Genomic DNA, 25,850 nt, shown 5'->3' on the forward strand with positions numbered 1-25,850 from the left:
ATCATCATCTATTTATCCATTCATCCATCCATTTATCATCCATCCATCCATCCATCCATTTATCCATCCATCCATCCATCCATCCATTCATCCATCATCTATTTATCCATCCATCCATCTATCCATTTATCCATCCATCATCCATCTATCCATCCATCATCTATTTATCCATCCATCCATCCATCCATCCATCATCTATTTGTCCATCCATCCATCCATTTATCCATCCATTTATCCATCCATCCATCCGACTGTTTTTATGTTGTAGTTTTTTTTTGCCTTGGCATTATTTTCACCACAGTTAAACACATTATATTTATATTGCATAAAGAAAACGAAGGCTGTATTTATATAATTTTATACCAAGATGTTTTTTCCATGATTATTTTCATCACAATTATGCACTTCTTCCCAAATTCTTATGACCGTAATTCATCCGGATGTTTTACTTTTGAGTTATGTAATTATCAGTTCTAAATGGCAATTCTCATGTATTACAATAAAAATTACATTGATTTTTAAAAATATAAATAGTTACAATTTAGTTTACAATTTAAACAATATCTAATGTTGTTTTTTTTATTATGGTAATGCGCTTTTTTGGACAAATTGTATTTAATTTTCATATTTCAATGCAAGAAATCTTCATTGGTACAAAAAACATGTTCCATTTGCAAAATATAAATTAATAAAGTGTTATTAAAATGTTATTAAAACATTTTTTAATTAATAAAATCATAGTTTTACTTCTGACTTTTTTGGGTGTAATGAGTCAGGCATGTTCTTGACATGCTTCAAGAGATTGACACATCCATGATTTCTTCATTTTAATCTTGTTTTTTATCCATATGTCCACATTTGTTTAAGGGCTCCTCTCAGGTAGTCTTTGTGCTCAACCCAGCTGCCTCGGGCAGTCTCACATAACACTTCGAGCTCCTGCTGTCTTCCTCTCACACCAGCCTGAGTAACATCACTTAACACTTCATGATAAATTATTTACCTCTTCAATAATACATGCTTCTCCTCTCAGGCAGGGTTTGCACATTTTTTCCCAGGGTTGGCTCAAGACTGCTCTGATTTATGCATTGTGAAAGATGGGAACTGAGACTTGATAAATATGGCCCGTGAGCAAAACCCTGGTCACATAGTCAGAGAGAAGAAAAGGTCACTGCTAGACGTAAAATATGTTGTTTTTATTGTACATAGGACGTAATAGTATTTAAAGCAACATTTCCAGAAAGTTTAGGTGGTTTGAACTTGAGTCCTGTGGGAAATGTGTAGCTGAAGTTATTCAGCCTGTTGAATTGAGGGACAGGATTGCTTTATTTGACCTTGTTGGTAACTACAGGTCGGAAGTAAAAGCCAGGCAGGATGTTAAACCTGATATCTGCCAAGCTGCGTACACGGACTACAGACAGCCCCCGGTGGACTACAGACATCCACCTGTAGCAGACTACAGACAGCCGCCCACCATGGAGTACAGACACCCACCTGCTCTGATAGACTACAGACAACACTCCATTGCTGATTACAGACCACAGGTGAAACTGCTCATGTTATTTCATAAAAATATTACTTGACATCTACTTGACATCACATATATATATATTTATACAAATATTTAAATGCAGTTTGATCTCATATAATGATTTTAAATGTAGTTTTTGGTCATTTTAGTAATAAGTAAATAAATATAAATTTATGTAACTTCATTTAAGTTAGATAAAAACTAAAGCTAAATAAAAGTCAAATGTGGGGGTTGTCTTAAACGTGCCACACTTAGATTTTTTATTTATTTTAATTTTAATTTTTTTTTTCCAGGACTATGACTATTTCACTGTGGAACTGGAGAAAAGTGTGAAGGGATTTGGCTTTAGTATTCGTGGAGGACGGGAATATAAGATGGACCTGTTTGTGCTGAGATTGGCTGAGGACGGACCTGCGATCCGCAACGGCAGAATGAGGGTGAGAAAACTCATCAGACACATTCTGAGATTATCAGTTCAAACTGTTAGATGGAAAAGGCTTTCGATAATTGCACTTTTACAAATGGGAGTCTCACGCTCAAACTATTAAGATCTGTTTTGAACGTTTCACCCTTTGGAAAAAAAAAAAAAAGTGCGTTTATTTATTTAAAATTATATCATTTTAGCATATACTAATGTTCAAAATTTTGATTAGATTATTAGATTTTTTTTTTTTAAGAAATTAATACTTTTATTCAGCAAGGATGCATTAAATTGATCAAAAGTGAGATTGAAGACATTCATAATGTTACAAAAGTTTTTATTTAAATTAAATTCTTTTCTTTTGAATTTCCTATTCATCAAAGAAAAAATGTTTCCACAAAAATATAAAGCATATTAAGCAGCACAACTGTTTTTAACATTGATAATAATAAGAAATGTTTCTTAAGCACCGAATCATCATATTAGAATGATTTCTGAAGGATCATGTGACACTGAAGACTGTAATGATGCTGAAAATTCAGCTTTGCAATCATAGTAATAAATGACATTTTAAAATATATTAAAATAGTAATCAATTATTTGTAATTGTAATATTATTTCACAAATTTTTTACTGTATTTTTGATCAAATAAATGCAGCTTTGGTGAGCTGAAGAGACTAAGAGACATAAAAAAAATTGGTACCGACCCCAAACTTTTGAACGGTAGTCAAAAGGGTAATTGATAAATAGGGTTTTTAAAAGTGTAAAAAAACCTAATGGAGATATAATTAATTTTGAAGTTTTATTAAGTGTTAACAATCAGATTATGTGGTTTTTATAATCAATTAACACTGCTTTTGTCATGTTTTACAAGATGGATAAAATTTGTCACCAAAAAAGTCATTCGATTTAACCAAAAATTCAGTTTTACTGAATGACACTTTTGGTTATACCGAATGACGATATTTTCAAACAATGTTAGCAGGCTGATATCTAGCTAGAAAGCTAATTAGCTTTTTAGCTAGCTAACAAAAGGACAATCAAACATTTTAAATTTAGTACAAGTTTTAAAATATTACAACATCTTCCATGTTTTATAGCGGTTGTACCGAATGACCTGATGTTTCGGGACATGTGTATGAGCAAGTGAAAACATTAATTTTTCAAATAGTTAAAAGAGAGTTAGTTACTTTGCTTCATGACCATGTGGTCCTTTGCAGGTGTCTGAATGATGTCACATCCTGTCACATGATTGCATGACTTGATCCAAAATGTTCCCTTTATATTGGTTACTCCGAATGACATCAATGCATCAAAAGCAACAACTTCTACACATAGTTTTAATACCATTTTGCACTATGTTATTATATTATGTTATAAAATCATGCCAGAATAAAAAATATATACATTTATTACATTTTAAGATAATTTAATCTCAAATGAAATGGCTGTATTGGCCTTTGGACGGTTAAACCGAATGACCTTTTGACACTTCTTTAAAATACCTTTATATGTAGCAAAATATAATTAAAGTCTTTTGGATTCAATAAAAGTGATCTAGTTGTACTACCTTACATACTTTGGATATCATATCTTTGTTTTTTATTATTATTAAGGCCTTTGGACAAAAAAAAGTGACGCGTCACGTCACTGACCCATTTGCACTTATTCCACAGCTCTCTGGAATACTTAATTCTGACTGGTCATTTATCATTCACCTTCAGGGTGATACAAGATCCTGACTCAAAATATCCCCTCCTGATTTTCCTCATGTCCACAGGTTGGAGATCAGATTATTGAAATTAACGGCGAGAGTACGAGAGACATGAGTCACGCCCGTGCCATTGAGCTCATCAAGGCTGGTGGTCGTCGAGTGCGTCTGCTGTTGAAGAGGGGCACGGGACAGGTACCGGAATATGGTGCGTATCTCAATACACACAGCCAATGTTGTTCAATTTAAAAGAAAAGTTTTATAGCCATTAGCAACTTTTCAGAGGAACGTAGAATTCATAATCATGTTTTAAAACTGAAAACCTGCTGATTTTGGCCAAAATAATAGAGCGAATGCTCATAAATGTGCTTATTGGAGTGCACCGGGGAATAATCGCTCACTGTGATCTTGACGGTTTGCTTTAGCTGAAAGCTTTCTGTTAAAAGCTTAAAAGCCTTTAATGACTCACTATATCAATGAAACCTTTCAGTGAACTTTCATTTAGTGATGAAACGTCTGGTAGCCTGTAACCAGTGTTGACTTAACTTCTCTTCTCTATCAGCTGCTCTGTTTTTCTAACTCTTCTGTGCAATGCAATAGTTCAGTCTTTTAATTCCTGTCCTGTAGGGATGGTACCTACCAACCTTTCCATGTGCATGAAAAGCGACACTCTAGCCTCACCCTATTTCTTCATAATGGGACACTCTAAAGACACGGTTCGTGGCATCCTGCACGTCTTTCTGCTTGCGTTTCTTCTATATCTGTAGATTTTCTCTCTGTTTCTGTTTCCGTTTGCATTGGCACAATAGCATACGTTGCATGTCTGAGTATTTTTTTAACTAGACTGTGATTGGTCGCAAAGTGTGTTTGTGTGTAGTTTTGTGCCGCTGTGTGCATGTGTGCGTATGACAGTGTTGGGGAAGCTACTTTGAAACTGATGGAAGCGTTAAAATAGTTAAACTACAATAAGTTTTAAATATATGACTAGAAGATTATTTATTTACCTCCAGAGAAGAATTTATGAAATTATTTAAAAATTATTCAAAAATACAGTAAAAATATGGAACTTAGCAAAGTTTTTAATTAAGTTATTATTAAATATTTAAACTATATATTTACATTTATAAAATTGGATTTACATTTTATGTATTCAGGATTCAAAAATATACATTCAGAATTTACATTTACATATTCAGGAATTATAACTATAAGTATATATCATATACATTTATATATCAGTGATATAACTATATATTCAGATTTACATTTATATATATAGTCAGACTTATAACTACATATAAATGATTTACATATTTACATAAATTTACGTATATTTAGAAGTTTATATATCAGAGTTTTTATTATATCAGAATTTATATATCAGAGTTATAACATATATTCAGATTTGCATTTATATTTATATAACTTCATTTAGGATCTATACATATAAATTCAGATTTCATAGAATTATTTCCTGTTTGGCCCTTCATAATACATATGTATGTTTATTATTTATACACATTTTTATTAGTGCTGTTAAACGATTAATCACGATTAATCGCATCCAAAATAAAAGTTTGTTTACATAATATGTGTACTGTGTATATTTATTATGTATAAATATTTTATATATAAATATAATATATTTTTGTTAAATATGTGGGTCAATGACGTGACGGGTCATTTTTTTGTCCAAAAGCCTTAATAATAATAAAAAACAAAGATATGACATCCAAAGTATGTAAGGTAGTACAACTAGATCTCTTTTATTGAATCCAAAAGGTTTTAATTATATTTTGCTACATATAAAGGTATTTTAAAGATTTTGAAGTGTCAAAAGGTCATTCGGTTTAACCGTCCAAAGGCCAATACAGCTATTTCATTTGTGATAAAAATATTGTTAAATGTAATAAATGTATATATTTTTTATTCTGGCATGATTTTATAACATCATATATCAACATAGTGCAAAATGGTGTTAAAATTATGTGTAGAAGTCGTTGCTTTGTTATGAGAAAGAATGTCCGGAAAAATTAAATTCATTGATGTCATTCGGATATACCAATATAAAGGGACCATTTTGGATCAAGTCATGCGATTAATATCATGTGACAGGATGTGACATCATTCAGACACCTGCAAAGGACCACATGGTCATGAAGCAAAGTAACTAACTCTATTTTAACTATTTGAAAAATTAATGTTTTCACTTGCTCATACGCATGTCCCGAAACATCAGGTTATTCGGTACAACCGCTATAAAACATGGAAAATGTTGTAATATTTTAAAAACTTGTACTAAATATAAAATATTTGATTGTCCTTTTGCTAGCTAGCTAGATATTAGCCTGTTAGCATTGTTTGAAAATATTGTCATTCGATATAACCAAAACTGTCATTCGGTAAAACTGAAATTTTGGTTAAACTGAATGACTTTTTTGGTGACAAATTTTGTCCATCTTGTAAAAAATGACAAAAGCAGTGTTAATTGATTATAAAAACCACATAATCTCATTGTTAATGCTTAATAAAACTTCAAAATGAATTATATATCCATTATGTTTTTTTTTTTACACTTTTAAAAACCTTAATCATCAATGACCCTTATACATACATGTGTGTGTATTTATATATACATAATAAATATACACAGTACACATATTATGTAAACAAACTTTTATTTTGGATGCGATTAATATATATATATATATATATATATATATAGATCTATATCTCGATATGTAATAAGTTGAAAATACAGTGATGAATGCAGTATTTCATAAAATATTTGACTATGCAAAAGCTTTACAAAAGGCCACACAGACTCATGAATCATTTTTAGAAGAAGTTCATTACATAAACCATCAAAATGAACCAATACACTAAAATGAATTTAACTTTTCAACAATACGGATGAGGGATAGTATCATTTTGTTACTTTACTAGTTACGCTAAATTAGCTTGTACTGGAAATGCTACTAAAAAGTTTTAGTTCATTGCTCCCCAACACTTCTGTTGTGTCCATTGGCAGTAACCTTGATGTGCAGTCAGGTGTATCGGGTGATTCACAGGTTCTTTGTGTTTCCTGGTAGACAGTGCCGCCTCCCGGAGTGCTGTCTCTCCAGCCGTCCCTGCCTTGTCGGAAGTAGTCTCACCCCGCTAGCCTGACACTCGCCCTTCGCCGTCACCCGTCATCTCATCCAGCCTCAAACCCTGAACTTTCAGTGCCATTCTGTGACAGTCTGGACCAATCACGGCACCCCTCATGGTCAGTTTTGTGGGGCTTCGCCCGCGGAACAAAGGGTGGCAGGTCCACCTGTAAGAGCTGTCATTTGAACAGCCTAAAAAACAGAGAAGATGGATCATAAAAGTCAAAAATATTAAGAACAGATGGAGACACATCAACCTCAAATGGATTGTCGCATCCAACTTGCTTTTCATATAGTCGCTGATCCAAGTTTTTCGTTTTTCTGGACGATCCAGATGAACGGCAGCCAAAGACGTGTGGCTCGCCCTCTCGCTGTTTAATTCTGGATCTAGAGCGGAAACTTCTTGCAGGGGAACGAGCTGAACTTTCAACGCCTCGTTCTTCCGTCCTGTGGACCCGAGCTCTTTATTTGTTTATCATGTAGAGGTTGTTTATTTTTTGTATCATTTCAAGATGTTCAGAACGAGCCTCTAGCGATACTGGGGGTCAAATATCGCAAATATATGTGTAGCATGAAAAGAGATTCCTGAAGAAACACACAAACTTCTGAGTTGAGAACTTCAACGTTTTAGTATTGAGTTTCGTTATATGTCTGATGGGAAAAAAACGTCACCATAGACATTGTGAAACACTGACAGTAAATATAAAAGGAGGCCACCATGATGGAGATACAAGGTAAAGTATCTTGCCGACCCATTCGTGCTGAGTTATAGGAGGTAAATGCATATCAATCGCCAAATCTGCCGCATGGACGTATCCCTTTAGAACCCAAGACAATATGTTACATTATTATGGTTGGACTGAACTGAACTGAACTGAAGAAGGACTGCAGATGTTTCCGAAGCCTCAGTTCATCATTCCGGCCTCATTGGCCCTGTACTGTGTGCCACCACTGTGGATCTGGGGTGCCATCTTACACCTCACAAGCTTCATTCCCATGTCCCTGTTGGCTCCGTAGTTCATGAGAGCTAATTAGCAGAGCTAATTAAAAAAGGAGGGAGTTTTTCAGGGCAGTTTGGTCTGAGACCAGGAGACATGTAGTCTTTCACCGTGTCTTAACCAAGTGCGACAAGACAGATAATTTGGCTGTTTGCTCCAAATGTGAAAAATAGCTCAAAAATCATATCTAGTCAGAATGTATTTGATGTGTAATAAACAGCAATATGGATTTTGGACCAATAACATGTAATTATGGGTGGGGCTACATACCCATAAATGTGGATTTTAGACCACTAAGATGTAATTATGGGCGGGGCTACATATACGTAAATATGGATTTTAGACCAATGGGATGTAATAATGGGTGGGGCTACATACACGTAAATGTGATTTTTTTGTTGTTTTTTTACCGATAAGGCGTAATTATGGCTGGCGCTACATACACATCAATGTGCATTTTAGACTGAGATGTAATAATAGGTGGGGCTACACACACATAAATGTGGATTTTGGACCAATAACGTAACAATGGGCGGGGCTACATACACGTAAATGTGAATTTTTAACCAATAAGATGTAATTATGGATGGGGCTACATATACATCAATGTGGATTTTAGACTAATGAGATGTAATAATGGGTGGGGCTACATATACATCAATGTGGATTTTAGACTAATGAGATGTAATAATGGGCGGGGCTACATACACGTAAATGTGGATTTTGGACCAATAAGATGTAATTATGGGCAGGGCTACATGTGTAAATGTGGATTTTAGACCAATGAGATGTAATTATGGGTGGGACAACACATGTAAATGTGGATTTTAGACCAATGAGATGTAATTTAGGGGCGGAGCTACACACTTAAATGTGGATTTTAGACCAATAACGTACTTATGGGCGGGGCTACACACACATAAATGTGGATTTTAGACCAATAACATACTTATGGGCGGGGCTACACACACGTAAATGTGGATTTTAGACCAATAAAATGTAATTATGGGCGGGGCTACACACGTAAATGTGGATTTTAGACCAATAACGTACTTATGGGTGGGGCTTCACACACGTAAATGTGGATTTTAGACCAATGAGATGTAATTATGGGTGGGACAACACACGTAAATGTGTATTTTAGACCAATAAAATGTAATTATGGGCGGGGCTACACACGTAAATGTGGATTTTAGACCAATAACGTACTTATGGGCGGGGCTACACACACGTAAATGTGGATTTTAGACCAATGAGATGTAATTATGGGTGGGACAACACACGTAAATGTGGATTTTAGACCAATGAGATGTAATTTAGGGGCGGAGCTACACACGTAAATGTGGATTTTAGACCAATAACGTACTTATGGGCGGGGCTACACACACGTAAATGTGGATTTTGGACCAACAAGAGGTCAGCCTAGAATTTTTTGTAGAACTTGGCAAAATTTCCTACCGCTTGTTACAATTGCACCTAGTTATGGCAAAGTGAACATGAAATCAAAACTGACTCCATTTACTTTCTTAATGCATTAATCTTTTCTTTCTTAATGCATTTCTTAATTCTTGGTGCAAGATTTTGGTACCATACCAGTTATTGGCCGATTTCGATATTAGATATTTAATTTTGCCTGCTCATTTCCCGTTTTACGTTTAGATTTCTCTTGCCATCATCTAACGCTCACTTGAAGTTCATCTTAAAAAATAAAAATAATTAATAATACTGTTAAATGTGATCTTTAGCAAATCTCACAATGAATATTCATTTTTCATACATTATAATTCACTTGTAGTATGTAAAATGATTGATTTTAAGTTTTCAGTGTTTTATTTTTAACTTTAAACAAAATGGTATGGAATTTTAATATCGGCCATTTATCGGTTATCGAGCATAACATGAAAATGATTATCGGCTAATCTGTATCCAGAACTTTATATTCCAGTCACTTTGGTTTATCGCTTGACACTCACACCTGGTTAAGACACGGTTAAGGTTCAGCTGGGAACCGAGATGAGGAAAAAGGATCTTTTTAAATGATATGGGCATGATCAGGGTCTCTCTAGCATGAATGGGTGGGACCCAGTTGTATGGGGCAGAGTGCCTTACTGGCAGGACAAAGAGCAGTATGAAATATGCATTTTACATATAGAAAATAGAAACATCTTAAGAGCTGAGCTTTTGTTTTCACCTTTGATTCAATGGTGATAAACTTTGCCAATTTTTTTCTGATGTCGTGAAAATGTTTTGTTAGTGAAAATGTATAAAGATCAAAAATTCTGATCTGGCACATGTAGACAGTGGTATGAGAAAATAAGGAGATAATATATCAAGATTTTGTGTTTGTTGCGGCAAACACTGTTTTATCCAAACCTCTGTCATTCTGACCTTTTCATTAGATGGAGGAGACTGTGTTAATGCGTTTCATGAGGTGATAGTGATCAACAGAAACATTTACAGTGATTGAATCACACAGTGTGGAGGGAGGGTTTGATGCCATGCAGTGTTTCACCTTTTTTTGCATTCATTTAATTGTGAAATTGTCTTATGCTGCTCAGCACCTGTCATTCTGATCACAGGCTGATAACTGTGCCAATTCAATTGTTTTTGAGGTATGTGGAATGTAATTCCAGATTTTCAAGCGGTTTCTTGAACTACAGAATATCTTGAAACTGTGTCAAGAGATGCATTGAAAACATTGCATATCAATTTAAGCTTATCACATTCCTACTTCTCAACACTGCAAAAAAAGAGAAAAAGTCTTAATCTGTATTTTGTCTCATTTTCCTGTAACATTTTCTAAACATCCTTAAAGCAAGTAAAAGTTCAACCAAAAATGAAAATTATCCCATAATTTACTCACCCTCAAGCCATCATAGGTGTATATGACTATCTTCTTTCAGACAAACACAATCAGAGTTATATTAAATAATATCCTGGCTCTTCCCAGCTTTGTAATGGAATTCAATAGTGTCTGACTTTTTGAAGTCCAAAAAAGTGCATCCATCCATCATAAAAGTAATCCATACGACTCCAGGGGTTTAATAAATGCCTTCTGAACCAAAGCAATGGGTTTTTGTAAGAAAAATATCCATATTTAACACTTTATGAACTATAATCACTGGCTTCCTGTAGACGGATGTACGCGCATTCAGGAGAGAGTCGAGTTTCAGCGGAAGGGTGACCTCTGAGCTGAAAAGTTAGTTCTTCTTATAAGAACCAATTGCTTCATTTCAGAAGGCATTTATTAACCCCCTGGAGTCATATGGATTACTTTTATGATGGATGGATGCGCTTTTTGGAGCTTCAAAAACTCGGACACTATTGAATGCCATTATAATGCTTGGAAGAGCCAAGATATTATTTAATATAACTCCAGTTGTGTTCGTCTACATTTATTTTGGCAAAAATAAATGTAGGTGCTTTGTCATTTACCAAAACGTATAATTAAAAACTTTTTTTATTTTTAACAAATATTTTATTACTTAAATATTAAAATTTAGGTTTATTTTATACAGAAGTAATTATAATTATTATTTTAAATAAATTTAATGTATTCCTAATTCATATGTACACCATTTAAAGAGTACTTAATCCAATTTAATGGAAATGTCATACTTTTGAAATGCGCACATTTAAAACAGTGCATCTTGAATTAAGGGTACGTTTACACGACAACGATATGCTTAAAACGGAGAAGTTTTTCCTTTGAGTTTTCTGCGTACAGACGACACCATTGTCAAAATGACCCACATTCACACTGATCCGCGAAAACGACTAAAAACGCTGTATTCTGCTGGCAGGCCATTAGATGGCGATGAAACACCATAGACTAAACATGTAATACGCATGTACACAAGGTCATCTTTTCCACAGATTCGCGTTTTTGTTGTTTACACAGAGACCTTTTTCAAAAACTTTAACTTTGGAACCCGTTTTCAAAAGCTTGCGTTATCAGGCACCCAAAACGCCGTTGTCGTGTAAATGAACAGCCAAAACGCATACGTTTTTAGTTGAAAACGGTGTGGTGTAAACGGCCCCGAAGCACAATCCTCACTAAATTTGGTTGCATTTATGCTTAAAATAAGAAAAAAAAAACCTTGCTAATATTGTAAGAAAAAAAATATTTCAAGATGTACAATATCAACTAAATTCATCTTATTTTAAGGATGTTTAGATGTTTTTGATGGAAAACAAGAAGAAAATAATGATTCATAATAAGTTTTTCTTACCTTTTTTTTTTTTGCAGTGGAAACAAGATAGTGTATATTAGTAATGTGTGCCACAATAAAAATGCTCCCTGTTCATATCTCCCTGATGGTTTTGTAGCTAGCACATAATATTTGTAGTCTCCATTGATTTCATCATTGGGTGCAGTGTGCTAGAAAAAACTGCTGTTTACATGGAGAGACAGACAGCGAGAAATGGTGAAGGAAAATGTGGATGCATTTATTGCACAGCTCATAGCTTTTACTGTTTGAAGCTGTATCCTGCCTGCTGTGAAAATAAGACAAAGAAAAAAAAAAAACATTTTATATTACTGAGGAAAATATTGAATCTGTGAAAGATGGCACGTACCAGGGCCCATTCAGATCAATATTACTGTCTAGTGTTAGATGTGTATTTACCTTGTACAGCTGTACTCCTATAAATATGGTTTAATGTATTATTGATAGTTTCAAAGACTAAGTGATCAAATATTTTTATGAAATGCAACAGTACGGATATAATAAATTTTGCTAAAATCTTGTTTACCTGTATGATATTCTGATATACTGTTAAATAAACTCTGACAAGGTCTGAAGTTCTTTTTATAGTTCTGATTTCTAATTGTGTGAGCAGTTATTCATCATACTGAAAGATAATTAAAAACACAAGTGACACTTGAATAAAAATGTGTGTGTGTGTGTGTGTGTGCAGTGCTGGGTACTAAATAATCTGGATTAACACAATCAGATTCCAAAAATGTTGTAGCCTACTTGTAATCAGATTATATTATGTTTTATAAAACGGTTAGTTCCTGTCCTTGATTCTGATTGGTCAATAGCTGTATTTTATTCACGATAAAACACGGCTATGACCGCTTCACCCAACGGTTCTGTGTATCACTACACAACACCCTTAGCAACCACTCTTAGCAACGTAAACTGTATGTTCTCAGTTGATAAAAGATTGAGTGAGCGAGTTTATTACCTGCATTCAGATTTAGCACTTTCCTTCTGGTCAGTCCTATGTTCATAATTAAAAATCTGTTTAAATGTCTGATGTATTATCTTGTCCTTTTAACAGTTAAGGGGTTTTCCCGTAACTGACAGCACTAGTCAAAGCATTTGTCAGTTGCGTCTTGTTCCGTTTTTAAAACAATTCAGTGTATATTATTATTATTACTACTACTATTATTATTCACCTATATCTACATAACAGAATTGATATCGACTGGACAGTTGAAATCATTAAGGAGTAAAAAAGCCATGTGAATAAAAATGAATATTTAGGCTATGAGTGTTAAATAAACGCTTTAGCAATTTGGCATTGAAACTTTAATGAAGTATATTATCACAAACAACAACTATTCGTATTCATTGTTCCAACGGAAAACAAGAACAAGAAAGAAACGTATCATATCGTGTTATAATGCTAGACACCTTAAGTTGTTTTCACTGAATTTCGGCAGTTGAGCTACAGTCGTTGCTATGAAAATGATACGCCGTTTTCGTCGCATTGGTGTATCTACACCTAACGCTCCCCTTTCGAAGATTTTGCTTCCAGCGCCTCTGAACGCCCCCGTTGAGAAACGCCACTCTACATATTGTTCTCCAGACCACAAGGTGGCGCAATTATACAACATTCCTTATCTTAAAAACAGATTAAAAGGAATATTCTTTTGGCTGGTTCTGTACAAATGAACCCTAAACTACTACATAATGTCTGAAAAGCACCGAAACCTTCCACTGTGGATGGTGAAATCGGACGTTAAATGCAGTAAAGATAAAGAAGCGGAAAAGAAGAAATCACATGTAAACACAAAACGGATAGCGAAGAAGCCGAGGTAGAGACTCCTTTAAGAACTATTACTTATTAATAATGTGAACGGGACGTTTCATAAAAACTTGTTTTCGTCCAACGATGTCTTTTTCAGTGTCGTCACGTATTGGATGAACGAGAGGGAGCTCGTGGAAACGGCGCTCAGCATTTTGAAGGATGATAAGGTAAATGGATTTTGATTCGCATATATGAATTATTTATACCCCATGACACAGAGCTATTATTTCTCTTATGAATCGTAGGCATGTGTTAGAGATGCAGTGCAAGCCACAGAGGAGGCATTGATCATTCCGGAGACAGATGAAGACACGTCTGACTCAGATGTACAGGACAGGACATATGTTTCAAACATTGCCGAGCAAGAGACTGTGCCATATGGACACTGCATGGAAGAAAGTACCAGTACAAAACTAGACTGCCATTCGAAGCCTAACGTGGATGATGAGGCTCTTGAACTTGTTCGAGAGATTTTTTTCACATGATTTAAGACTAAAGTCACACAAAAGGTTTGTTACAGATAATTTTACCAAAAGATACTTAATCATTTACTCACCCTCATGTAGTTGCAAACTTGTCTGGCTTGCTTTCTTATGTGGAACATAAAAGAAGATAATTTGAAGAATGTCCCAGTTGCTCTTTTCCATGCAGTTACAGCAAAAGGGGACTGGAGCTTTCAACCTTCAATAAGTGCCATAAAAGTAGTTCAAATGAGTCGTCATAACCACTTTTATGATCCTTTTTTAGTCTTTTTGGAGCTTCACAGCTTCATAATGAATAACGATGAAATAACAACTATTATTGTGTAGAAAAGAGTTGAACGTTCTTCAAAATGTCTCCTTTGTGAGAGACTTTCCCAGAACAAAGTAGTAATTTGGGTTTGGAATGATATGAAGGTGAATAAATGTAATTTTTTTGGAATTATTTTTTTTATTCTTTTTTTTATTGCGAGCTCTGCCTTTCTTCAGAAAACTTAAAGGGTTAGTTCATCCCATAATGAAATTTCTGTCATTAATTAATTAATGTCATTAAAAAAATTTTATACTCCTTTGAAAACAATGAAATTACCACATTCATTGTCCAGAAAAGTAGTAAAAACATCGTTAAAATAGTTCATGTGACTACAGTGGTTCAACCTTAAAGGGTTAGTTTACCCAAAAATGAAAATTCTGTCATTTATTACTCACCCTCATGTAGTTTTACACCCGTAAGACCTTCGTTAATCTTCGGAACACAAATTAAGATATTTTTGTTGAAATCCGATGGCTCAGTGAGGCCTCCATAGCCAGCAATGACATTTCCTCTCTCAAGATCCATTAATGTACTAAAAATATATTTAAATCAGTTCATGTGAGTACAGTGGTTCAATATTAATATTATAAAGTGACGAGAATATTTTTGGTGCACCAAAAAAAAACAAAATAACGACTTATTTAGTGATGGCCGATTTCAAAACACTGCTTCAAGAAGATTCGGAATCAGCGTGTCGAATCCGCAGTTCGGAGCGCCAAAGTCACGTGATTTCAGCAGTTTGGCGGTTTGACACGCGATCCGAATCATGATTCGATACGCTGATTCATAACGCTCCGAAGCTTCATGAAGCAGTGTTTTGAAATCGGCCATCACTATAAGTTGTCGTTATTTTGGTTTTTTTGACGCACCAAAATATTCTTGTCGCTTTATAATATTAATATTGAACCACTGTACTCACATGAACTGATTTAAATATGTTTTTAGTACCTTTCTGGACCTTGAAAGTGTTAATTATCTTGCTGTCAACACTGAGCCATCGGATTTTATCAGAAATATCTTAATTTGTGTTCCGAAGATGAACAAAGGTCTTACGGGTGTGGAACAACCCGTAAGTGTGAGTAATAAATGACATTATTTTCATTTTTGGGTGAACTAACCCTTTAATGTTATGAAGCGACGAGAATACTTTCTGTGTGTAAAAACAAAACAAAAATAACAACTTTATTCAACAATTTTCCCACTTCTCTGTCAGTCTGTTACGCAGTTTGCACAGTGCTGTGTTTACATCCGAATGCTGGCTCATTATTGGCCGGCTCCTGCGTCAGCATCACACGCATGCCTCGTGCTGCTCATGTGAACAGCATCGGCCAACACTGAGCCGCCGTTTGGACGTAGAAACTGGAAGCTGCTAAGAAAATAGCGTAGCAGAAGAGAGACGAATTTGTTGAATAAAGTTGTTTTTTTTTGCGCGCAAAAAGTATTCTCGTCGCTTCATAACATTAAGGTTGAACCACTGCAGTCACATGGACTATTTTAATGATGTTTTTACTACTCCTCTGGATACTGAATGTGGTACTTTCTTGCTTTCAATGGAGGATAAAAAAAAACCTCTCAGATTTCATTAAAATATCTTAATTTGTGTTCCGAAGATGAACGAAGGTCTTACGGGTGTGGAACGACATTAAAGTGAGTAATTAATTTTTGTGTGAACTAACCCTTTAAATCTAGTTATGATTTATATGGTCTGTAAGTGATCTGCTGGTCAACCAGTCAACAAAGATGATTTCTCAACCAGCTGCTCTGGTAATTGTCATTTGCACTTTCTTGGGTCCTTTGGGTAAGAAAGCATCAACAAAGAAAATGAGAATGCAAGAATAAATTGTATATTTATTCATTTTATTTAAATAGTTTACACTAGTGTCTGAGGACAAACTTTCAACTGTGAAATCAAGATTTTACTTTGCTGCTCGGGAGACAATAACAGACAAGGTGGCGACACTCCAAATCAGATATCACAGGTGTGCAGGTGCATAAGAAAGTGTTTTTATTTAGACTCTCAGAGGACACGGTGGATAATACGCAAGAAAACAGCACAATCCTAGGGAATGTTGTGTTAAAATTAAAAACTAAGCAAAATAAATTTGTCTCCAGACTTTTAAAAAGGGACTAAAATTCTCTTCCGATTTAACCATTACAGCAGGAACCCTAACGAATCTAGAAAAGGCTTTGGCACAAGAATCTTTGCATCAACAGTGTGATCTATAATAATGTGGGAAATGATTTACATTAGAAATAATGTTCAATATGCTTTAAATGAATACTACTCCCCTTGTATAATTTAGTCATATAACCAAATACAATCATGATTGTATTACTTTCATTTATCAGTGTCAATAATATCAAACACAATCTCTTGAAATGCACATGAACATAAAATATTAAGTCCTTCCTGAGGCTCTGGCTGGGGACAATCATTACAAACATCCCAACCAGATGCTAATACTGTCATGAATGGGTCGTGTCTGAAATGTTCTGATGCTACTTCATATTTTAAGGTTGTATTAAAAGTCATTCCGCCTAAGACTAAATTGTCTGATATTCAGGTCTGGACCTGCACTTTTAAAAGGGAGTATTTCATGGAATCAAAGACGATCAAATTAAAATTTAAATGCCTGCATTTAGAAACATTTTTAAAAGAGTTGTTTTCATGAGTGCAATAACATTAACAAGCTTTTATGCAAGAATCTTTTTCTGTAATATTTTTTTAAAAAAAAGCTGTCCACTAGTTTAAATTCATCAATTTTTGCACCAATCAATATTTTTTTTCTACGGATTTATGAATGTATACCTGTGTAACAGTGTTTGTGTCAGTGCAGATGGCTCTTTACAGTACCACAAATGACAGTCAACCTCAATATCATGTATTAACTGAATCCTGGGATTTACAGTTGTGTCTTTAAATGTGGGCTAGTGTTCGCCGTTCTCAGAAAGAAGTGGCGTCAGGCTGTTCACTTGGCCATCAAAAACACTCATCTAAAGACAAAAGACAACAACAGTGTCAATACTCAGTTCTAAAACAATTAAAAAATAACGCCCCTCCCAATCACTACTCACAGTCTTCGGCTTGTAAACCCCCAGTTTAAAACGACAGCAGATCACATCTACGCAGAAGCCAACCAGACCATGTACCATGCCTGCAGAAACAAATCACAATCATTGAATCATTTCAAAGTAGGTATTTTTGATTAGCAGATATTCTCTCCATTTACCTGTTGTTGAGAAAATGCCTCCTATGATGCCACAGAGCCGCACGAGGAACTGCCATAGGGGCATGTGCTGCTCAGTCACCTTTACCATCAGAGAGCTGATGTCGTACTTCATAAAGATCCCAGAAACCCCATGACTCCCCGCTGCGTGGTTTATCACTCGCTCCTAAAGGAAAGAGTCCAAATGTGGCATCATCCTTGGGCAATCATGCATACACAATGTACTTTACGAATAACTTTTTAAAATTCAACTTTGTAAAATGTAGCAAACCGTGTCAGTTTGATATGCAACTTAAATTAAAACAACAGATGGTTATGAATATAAATTTTGAAATTTTAAAGCCGTCTGTACCCGTTCAGTGACTGAATACTGGTGTGTGTCCGCTGACAACTTGTACGTCTGTAGTTTTGTGGGCACAATGGTAATAAAGTACTGGAACATCTGATTGTCTAGCAAAAAAACAAAAACAACAAAACACAGGGTCATCATAAACTATAAATGTTATTAATAAACAGTGTTGGGGAAAGTTACTTTTAAAAGTAATATATTACTATATTGCGTTACTTAGTTACTTTTTATGGAGAGTAATGTGTTACATTACTTTTGAGTTACTTTTTCTCACCTGGGCTGGGCTTGCTTTTTTTGTTTTTTAATAAGAAAAAAAAAAGTGAAATTTTTCTATTTTTGGCAAATGTAAAGGCTCTTTCACACCAAAAGTGAAATGAATAAGCCTCAGACTGAAGGAAATGCAAATTCACGCTTGTACAGTAGAGGGCGCAGTTCAAACAAACCTTTCAGCTGTGAATAAGATACAGGAGAAGAAAGTTCAACACTCTTCAGCAATAATAACAAAAATAAAATGTTTAACTAAATTAATTTTTGCCTATTGGTCTGAAGGTTAATGGTCAGCAGCATAGACATTGCTTAGTAAAATGATATTAAATACATAAAGTACATTTGTACTATTTAACATTTAAATTATTGCAGGTTTCACGTAATATTCTAGTCTAGAACTACAATAACCATCATGTTTACACAGCGTACAACCTATCTGCACCTTCTGATTTCTCTGACATTGGGGCAAGAGAGCTGTCAGTCAATAAATGGGAAAACGAAGTAACTTACGTTACTTTTTTGACAAAGTAACTAAATTTAAAAGTAATGAGTTATTTTACTAGTTACCTGAAAAAAGTAATCTGATTACATAACTCATGTTACTTGTAATGTGTTATCCCAAACACTGTTTATAAAGTCATTTATATAAACACATTTTTATATTTATGCTAGTAAAATAATTTTTGTTTTTATATTTATATAAAAAAAAAAAACAAGGATAAAAAATGATATTTAGAAAAATGCAAAAATGCTATAACTTCTGGATTTATATATAGCACATATATATAGCACGCATAAATATACATATACAAAAAAAACATACATTACATTTTTTTTTTTCTGTAATTTACTTCAAAAAGTAAAACTTAAATATATTCTAGATTTATTAGACGAAGTAAAATATTTCCAGACTTTTTGGTTTTCATTTTGATGATTACAGCTTGCTGCTCATCAAAATCAAAAAATCTGTATCTCAAATTATTAGAATATTTAATTTCAAGTTCTATTAAATTACCATTCTTAGGGTATAAATACTGGCTTTAGGTCAGTAATCCCAACAGCAGTTAATGGGGAAGTCTGCTGACTTGACAGTTGTCCAGAAGATGATCATCAAGACCCTCTACAATGAGGGCAAGCCACAGAGGGTCATTGCTGAAAGAGCTGGCGGTTCACAGAGTGCTGTGCCAAAGCATATTCATGGAAAGTTGACTGGAAGGAAAAAGTGTGGTAGGAAAAGGTGTACAATGAAAGGAATGACCGCAGGCTTGAGAAGATTGTCAGGTGAAGCCGATTTAAGAACTTAGGAGAGCTTCAAAAGGAGTGGACTGAAGCTGGAGTCAGCGCATCAAGAGCCACCGCACACAGACGTCTTCAGGAAATGGGCTACAACTGTCACATTCCACGTACCAAGACACTTCTGAACCAAAGACAACGTCAGAAGTGTCTTACCTGGGCTAAGGAGAAAAAGAACTGGACTGTTGCTCAGTGGTCCAAGTCCTCTTTTCAGATGAAAGTAAATTTTGCATTTCATTTGGAAATCAAAGTCCCAGAGTCTGGAGGAAGAGTGGAGAGGCACAGAAACCATGTTGCTTGAAGTCCAGTGTGAAGTTGATCAGTCAGTGATGATTTGGGCTGCCATGTCATCTGCTGGTGTTGGTCCACTGTGTTTTCTGAAGTCCACAGTCAACGCAGCCATCTACCAGGAAATTTTAAAGCACTTCATGCTTCCTTCTGCTGACAAGCTTTATGGAGATGCTGATTTCATTTTCCAGCAGGATTTGGCACCTGCCCACACTGCCAAAGGTACCAAAAGCTGGTTCAATGACCATAGTGTTACTGTGCTTGATTGGCCAGCAAACTCGCCTGACCTGAACCCCATAGAGAATCTATGGGGTATTGTCAAGAGGAAGATGAGAGACACCAGACCCAAAAATGCAGATGACCTGAAGGCCGCTATCAAAGCAACCTGGGCTTCCATTACACCTGAGCAGTGCCACAGGCTGATCGCCTCCATGCCACACCGCATTGATGCAGTAATTCATGCAAAAGGAGGCCCAACCAAGTATTGAATGCATAAAAATGAACATACTTTTCAGAAGCCTGACATTTCTGTTTAAAATATCCTTTTTTTTTATTGATCTTATGAAGTATTCTAATTTATTGAGATAGTGAATTGGTGGGTTTTTGTTAAATGTGAGCCAAAATCATCACAATTAAAAGAACCAAAGACTTAAAGTACTTCAGTCTGTGTGCACTGAATTTATTTAAAACACGAGTTCCACAATTTGAGTTAAATTACTGAAATAAATGAACATTTCCACGACATTCTAATTTATTGAGATGCACCTGTATATACTGATAGCATAATCTGTATAAAATGTAATTGAATTAGAAATAAATAAAATATTTTTTAAGTATTATTTTGTTGTTTTTTATATATATATATATATATATATATATATATATATATATATATATATATATATAAAACACACTTTTTTCTCTGAAATTTTTGATAAAAGTTACAATCACTTACGATCTGCAGACACTTTTTCTGTGCCATCCAGTGGATTTAATATGCCTGGTATTTCCTCTCCAAAAGACAGATGGTCTATCCGATGGGAGAAGTTGTATGCTGAAAAGTAAAACAGCCCTTATTAGCAAACTGACTTTTCGTCATAAAACTTGAGGTACCACTTCCTTTTTTAGTGCAACAGATGTTGCTTTCTAGTCTGCATGCAAAAGCACAGGATATGTTTTGCAGAGAATCAGCCATTCAGATAATATCTTTAGCACCAAAACCCACTTTTCTAGAACAAGGCTATGAATAAACTATGTTAGGGTCTGAAGAAGCTCTTCAGCTTACTCTCATGGCTGACCAGGGCTGCTAGATGAGCATGACCTCGAGGGTGTGGGATGGCCCTGAAATGAACATGAAATAAGGAAATACACAGACAGCAGATGATATTCATTCTCATTCAAAGGTGTACATCATCTGACTACATCAACGATCAAATGGTCTCTTCAATAGACATATATTTGAACTCTAAAATTAAGTTTGCAGAACTTAAAAACAACTTTTACTGGAGTCAAAATGTAATTGAATGCAAAAAAAAAATAATAATAATGAAACGAAACATACTTGCCAACAGTGATGTGGAAATTTCCTGCTACTTTATTGACATAAAGGTGTCCATGAATCCGGCAGGCATTTAGAGGCTGTGTGGGGTCGTCTTCCCTACACGGTCAACAGAAAACGACATTCTCTTTAAAGTCACCATGAAATCAAAATGGAAAATTCTTATTTTTTATGGAATATTGCAGTATTTATTATAAATGATTTATCCGTGCACATCATTTTTTTTTATTAATGTGCGTTTGTAATTTTCAATTTAATTCAAAATATCTTCCCCTCCCTCTTGCAACGACATCTCTTCTCTGATGACGTGTTCACTGACGGGAGGGTGGGATTAACCTGTCACTCACATGAGCAAACCACAACCATCCAATAATCCAATCAAATCCCGATGGACAAAATCAAACCCCGCCCCACATTTTTTCTTGTTCGAGAAGCCGTTTTACTCGAATATACGCCACAATAGGGAATAAAAAACTTCCGCTTCATGCCAAAATTACGTTTGACATGTGGTTTAATATGTTCTCGTACAGTGTCATGTGTTCTGACCTGGGTGGGAGAGCAGTGGGGGCACCTTTCATGACATTCTTGAACAGAACATCCTGGAGTGAATGTTCCTCACGTAAATGGTTCTGAATGAGCAAAAGTGTTCTGAGGGACACAAAAAGGATTTTCCTTTTTATAACTACATCTTTATATTGAAAAATATATGACATTACAATTGCGTCCTAAGGTCAGAGGTGAAAACGTAATCAAAAGTAATTTACCTGTGCCAGATTCTCTGCTGAGGAGAAAGGTCAAAAACAACCTGCGAAAGAGTCGTAAACATGTTATGGCACCACTATAAAATATACTAGGAAATAAGTAACATTCAGATACTCACGGGTTCATACTGCAGGCCGTCAGACGCCACCATCGTCTCAGCGAGATCCAACACATCTGCACCAACAACTGAAAAAAAATTTTAATTCAAATAAATAAATTAAAGTAAAACAAAACATTACTATAGTAAGAATTACTTACATTGGCATCTCATGGCAACTGTGATATCAATATTAATTCGTAGTTTGCTGCAAGATGAAAAACAAAATGTTAGTGTTTTTAATGCACATCTTACAGCTATATTACATGCAGATAAAAATAACAATTTACTGTCATGTAAAAGAGTCACCTAGTAAAATCCTTATCCACTTCATACTCGTAATTCATCCATGTGTCCCGATACACAAAGAACTCAAAGAAGGCCAGGAGTGCCATGGCCGTGAAGGCCAACACAGACACTGAGAAAGAAAAAAAATAATAATTTAATTTGCTTTATGATGTTACAATTTAGTATCACAGCAGTAATACTTGAGAACGGTCAGAAAGTATCTATCTATCTATCTATCTATCTATCTATCTATCTATCTCATACTTCAGGGTTATAATAATTAACAAAAAATAAAACTACTAAAACCATAAAAAATTATTTACTTAAATGATTTACTTACTATTTGACAAGGAAACATTTCTCATTTTCATTTAATTTAACATGAATTCTAATTACACATTCAAAAATGATAACAATTTTTTTTTTTTTTTTTACAAAAACACACAACCAAATTACTAAAACTTGAACTAAAAAGGAAAATATAAAGAACTCATTCAAAATATTTGTGACCCTGAACCACAAAACCAGTCATAAGGGTCAATTTTAAAAATTATACATCAGGACAATATTTGACCGAGATACAACTATTTGAAAATATGAAATCTGAGGGTGCAAAAAAATCAAAATATTGAGAAAATTGCCTTTAAAGTTGTCCAAATGAAGTCCTTAGCAATGCATATCCACTCACAAAAAAACATTTTTGATATATTTATGTTAGGAAATTTACTAAATATCTTCATGGAACATGATCTTTACTTAATATCCTAATGATTTTTGGAATAAAAGAAAAATGTATAATTTTGACCCATACAATGTATTGTTGGCTATTGCTACAAATATACCCGTGCGACTTATGAGTGGTTTTGTGGTCCAGGGTCACATTTATTTTAATCAAAATAAAAACTGTAACAGTATCTCATTTATATTAACTGTACTATATATAGTATATATTATACTAGTACTTACCTAACTATACTAACAGTTAAAATAACACTGATACATACACACACACACACACTCGTGCACATATATAGTCTCTTTAAACAAACCATAATTTTGACAAATGAAATCTCAGCTCGTCTCTCACCAGTTCCTCCACTCGCTGTTGTCTCCACATAACTCTCAGGAACCTTGGGAAAAGCATCCAACTCCTTCACAAAGTTCAGGGCTTTCTTTTTGTTCAGCCTCCTCATCGTCACAGCAGTTGACTGTTATCTTCCTCATGAATTTAGGCTGCAATTCATCATTTGTACATCAAGAGGAGTTGCACATTCATATGAGCAGTAGTTACATCAACTTTCTATGTTATTAGCATACAATGCTAAATATACGAAAAGTTTAAATACATATAAGTTAGGACGTAGACCTGTTTTAACTGTAAACATTGTTTAAAGTGAATTCATTTTAACAAATTGTCTGTCAATGCTCAACTATCTCAGTTGTCTATGGTTACTGTTAGCCACTGCTAGCCGTGGACTTGTCTGGCTTGCCATTTTAATAATTTCGTTCTCTACCTACCTTGAAATGCTATTTTAAGCGGCTCATTGTTTTTATATACAATATTCAAATAAATAATCTTCTTTAACATTAAGCGTTTAATGAAATAACGGACAGAAATGTAGAGGACTCGGAACAGAAGGACGCTGATGCGTTGTAGTCGCGAGCTTCCGGTTCGGTGAATTATGGGGAATGTAGTCATTTTACTGTTAAATAAATGGATTCGGAATAGAATACTAGCTTACTTCTAGCACTATTTCTATTATTATGTTTTAGACATAGTAAGATTAGTAGACTATTCCGAACTTGGAGTACAAAATAATCCAAATTCATGCAAACAGAGTCACCTTGCATACTGTGACAAAGCTTTATTCACGACATACATTTCAAAAAATAATACTAAATAATAACTAATGCGGTTTTAACAAGAAATATTACACAACACCAGGTACACATGTCTGTATTTAATTGTATCATAATCATCTTTGGAATTTATCTGCAAAAAAATAGTTTGCATTAGTTTTCTAGTCCATTACCACAGCAGTCATTTAAATACGTGTGAAGTTGTAAAAGAAAACTGAAAATAACACAAAATTAGTAGCACAATTTCACATAGTACACGTTAAGCTGTAGACTTGCATGGTTGAAGTGGCATCTGGCTGTAGTAAACATCATATTATAAATTTAAATGTCAGCTGAATCCGGACCCTCGTCCCGTAACACTGCCGGTTCGTGACTGTCAGAGGTTGGTGTGCCGGTGTTCTCTTGAGAGGGGTCTTCAGAACAGCAGCTAATGGTGGGTGAGATCACATCAGGGCTTGTGTCACATGACTCTGTGCTCTGTTCGGACGTTGCAGTGGTAGTGATGGTGGTGGCCACACTGGGAGGGATGGGGTCAAACTCATCATCATCATCCTCCAGGTTGGAACATTCACTGACGTCTTTTGGAAACAAAGTGGTTTGATTAAACAACATGAGTAAGAAATTCACTAAATATATATATATTCAAATGCTTGGGGTACTTAAAAGATCAAAAATACAGTAAAAACAGTAATATTGTGAAATATTATTACAACTTAAAATAGCTGCTTTCTATCTGAATATATTTTAAAATGTAATTTATTCCTGTGATTTCAAAGCTTGAATCACAGCATCATTACTACAGTCTTCAGTGTCACATGATCCTTCAGAAATCATTCTAATATGCTGATTTGCTGCTCAAGAAACATTTATCTTTATCAGTGTTAAAAACAGTTGTGCTGCTTCATATTTTTGTGGAAACTATGAAATATAGATGTGTTTACTGTCAGTTTTGATCATCATGTGTACTTGCTGAATAAAACTATTAATTTCTTTTTAAAAAATATTACTAAACCAAACTAACTTTAATGTACATTAGTGTTTTTTTTTATCAGTAAATATTTGATATTCAATAGATGTTAATTTCTGTCTATTTTTAGTTTTTAAATTATTTTTGTCATCATTTAGCTGTAAATTAAAGAAATAATGCTAGATTATTGCAAAAAAAATAAAAAATAAAAAAAATAAGTCATACAATTTAAGATTGAAATTGAACTTGTAT

At 34.6% G+C, this 25,850-nt stretch overlaps 3 protein-coding genes across 9 annotated transcripts in view; 1 reads left to right on the top strand and 2 right to left on the bottom strand.

Moving 5' to 3' along the window:
* magi2b (membrane associated guanylate kinase, WW and PDZ domain containing 2b) overlaps window positions 1-12,612 on the top strand; it is a 105,367-nt gene extending 92,755 nt beyond the window's left edge. For 5 of the 7 annotated variants that reach the window (XM_051884421.1, XM_051884417.1, XM_051884418.1 and 2 more), the window contains 5 exons: window positions 1,349-1,541; window positions 1,822-1,965; window positions 3,731-3,869; window positions 4,289-4,377; window positions 6,754-12,612. In XM_051884421.1, the coding sequence (XP_051740381.1) occupies window positions 1,349-1,541; window positions 1,822-1,965; window positions 3,731-3,869; window positions 4,289-4,377; window positions 6,754-6,810 (622 nt within the window). In that variant the 3' untranslated portion in view covers window positions 6,811-12,612. The remainder of the gene's footprint in view (window positions 1-1,348; window positions 1,542-1,821; window positions 1,966-3,730; window positions 3,870-4,288; window positions 4,378-6,753) is intronic. The other 2 variants (XM_051884420.1, XM_051884419.1) reach the window with 2 other exon arrangements.
* Window positions 12,613-16,478: 3,866 nt separating this feature from the next.
* ergic2 (ERGIC and golgi 2) lies at window positions 16,479-24,461 on the bottom strand. The gene is made up of 14 exons (XM_051883358.1): window positions 24,290-24,461; window positions 23,859-24,004; window positions 22,793-22,901; window positions 22,645-22,691; window positions 22,505-22,572; window positions 22,389-22,429; window positions 22,171-22,272; window positions 21,628-21,723; window positions 21,352-21,407; window positions 21,022-21,120; window positions 18,222-18,319; window positions 17,873-18,035; window positions 17,718-17,797; window positions 16,479-17,636 (listed from the first exon to the last, which is right to left on the bottom strand). The coding sequence occupies exons 2-14, from the start codon at window positions 23,962-23,964 to the stop codon at window positions 17,571-17,573; spliced, it is 1,131 nt and encodes a 376-aa protein (XP_051739318.1). The 5' UTR covers window positions 23,965-24,004; window positions 24,290-24,461; the 3' UTR covers window positions 16,479-17,570.
* Window positions 24,462-24,621: 160 nt separating this feature from the next.
* Window positions 24,622-25,850, bottom strand: part of kxd1 (KxDL motif containing 1) — a 50,527-nt gene continuing 49,298 nt past the window's right edge. Inside the window, exon 4 of the mRNA XM_051883359.1 lies at window positions 24,622-25,209. Coding sequence (XP_051739319.1) covers window positions 24,953-25,209 — 257 coding nt within the window. The 3' untranslated portion in view covers window positions 24,622-24,952. The remainder of the gene's footprint in view (window positions 25,210-25,850) is intronic.

The sequence above is a fragment of the Ctenopharyngodon idella genome, chromosome 24 (assembly GCF_019924925.1).
Source record: "Ctenopharyngodon idella isolate HZGC_01 chromosome 24, HZGC01, whole genome shotgun sequence".
Classification (NCBI taxonomy): Eukaryota; Metazoa; Chordata; class Actinopteri; order Cypriniformes; family Xenocyprididae; genus Ctenopharyngodon; species Ctenopharyngodon idella.

Bases quoted from the DNA above. Each gene is read 5' to 3' on its own strand.
- ergic2 (XM_051883358.1), bottom strand. From the start codon at position 23,964: ATGAGGAGGCTGAACAAAAAGAAAGCCCTGAACTTTGTGAAGGAGTTG. The intron at 21,408-21,627 runs GTATGTTTCGTT...TGTTCATTTCAG, and splicing joins TTCCACATCACTGTTGGCAA to GGCCATCCCACACCCTCGAG. The intron at 21,121-21,351 runs GTAAGCTGAAGA...TTTACTTTTCAG, and splicing joins AGCCCTGGTCAGCCATGAGA to CATACAACTTCTCCCATCGG.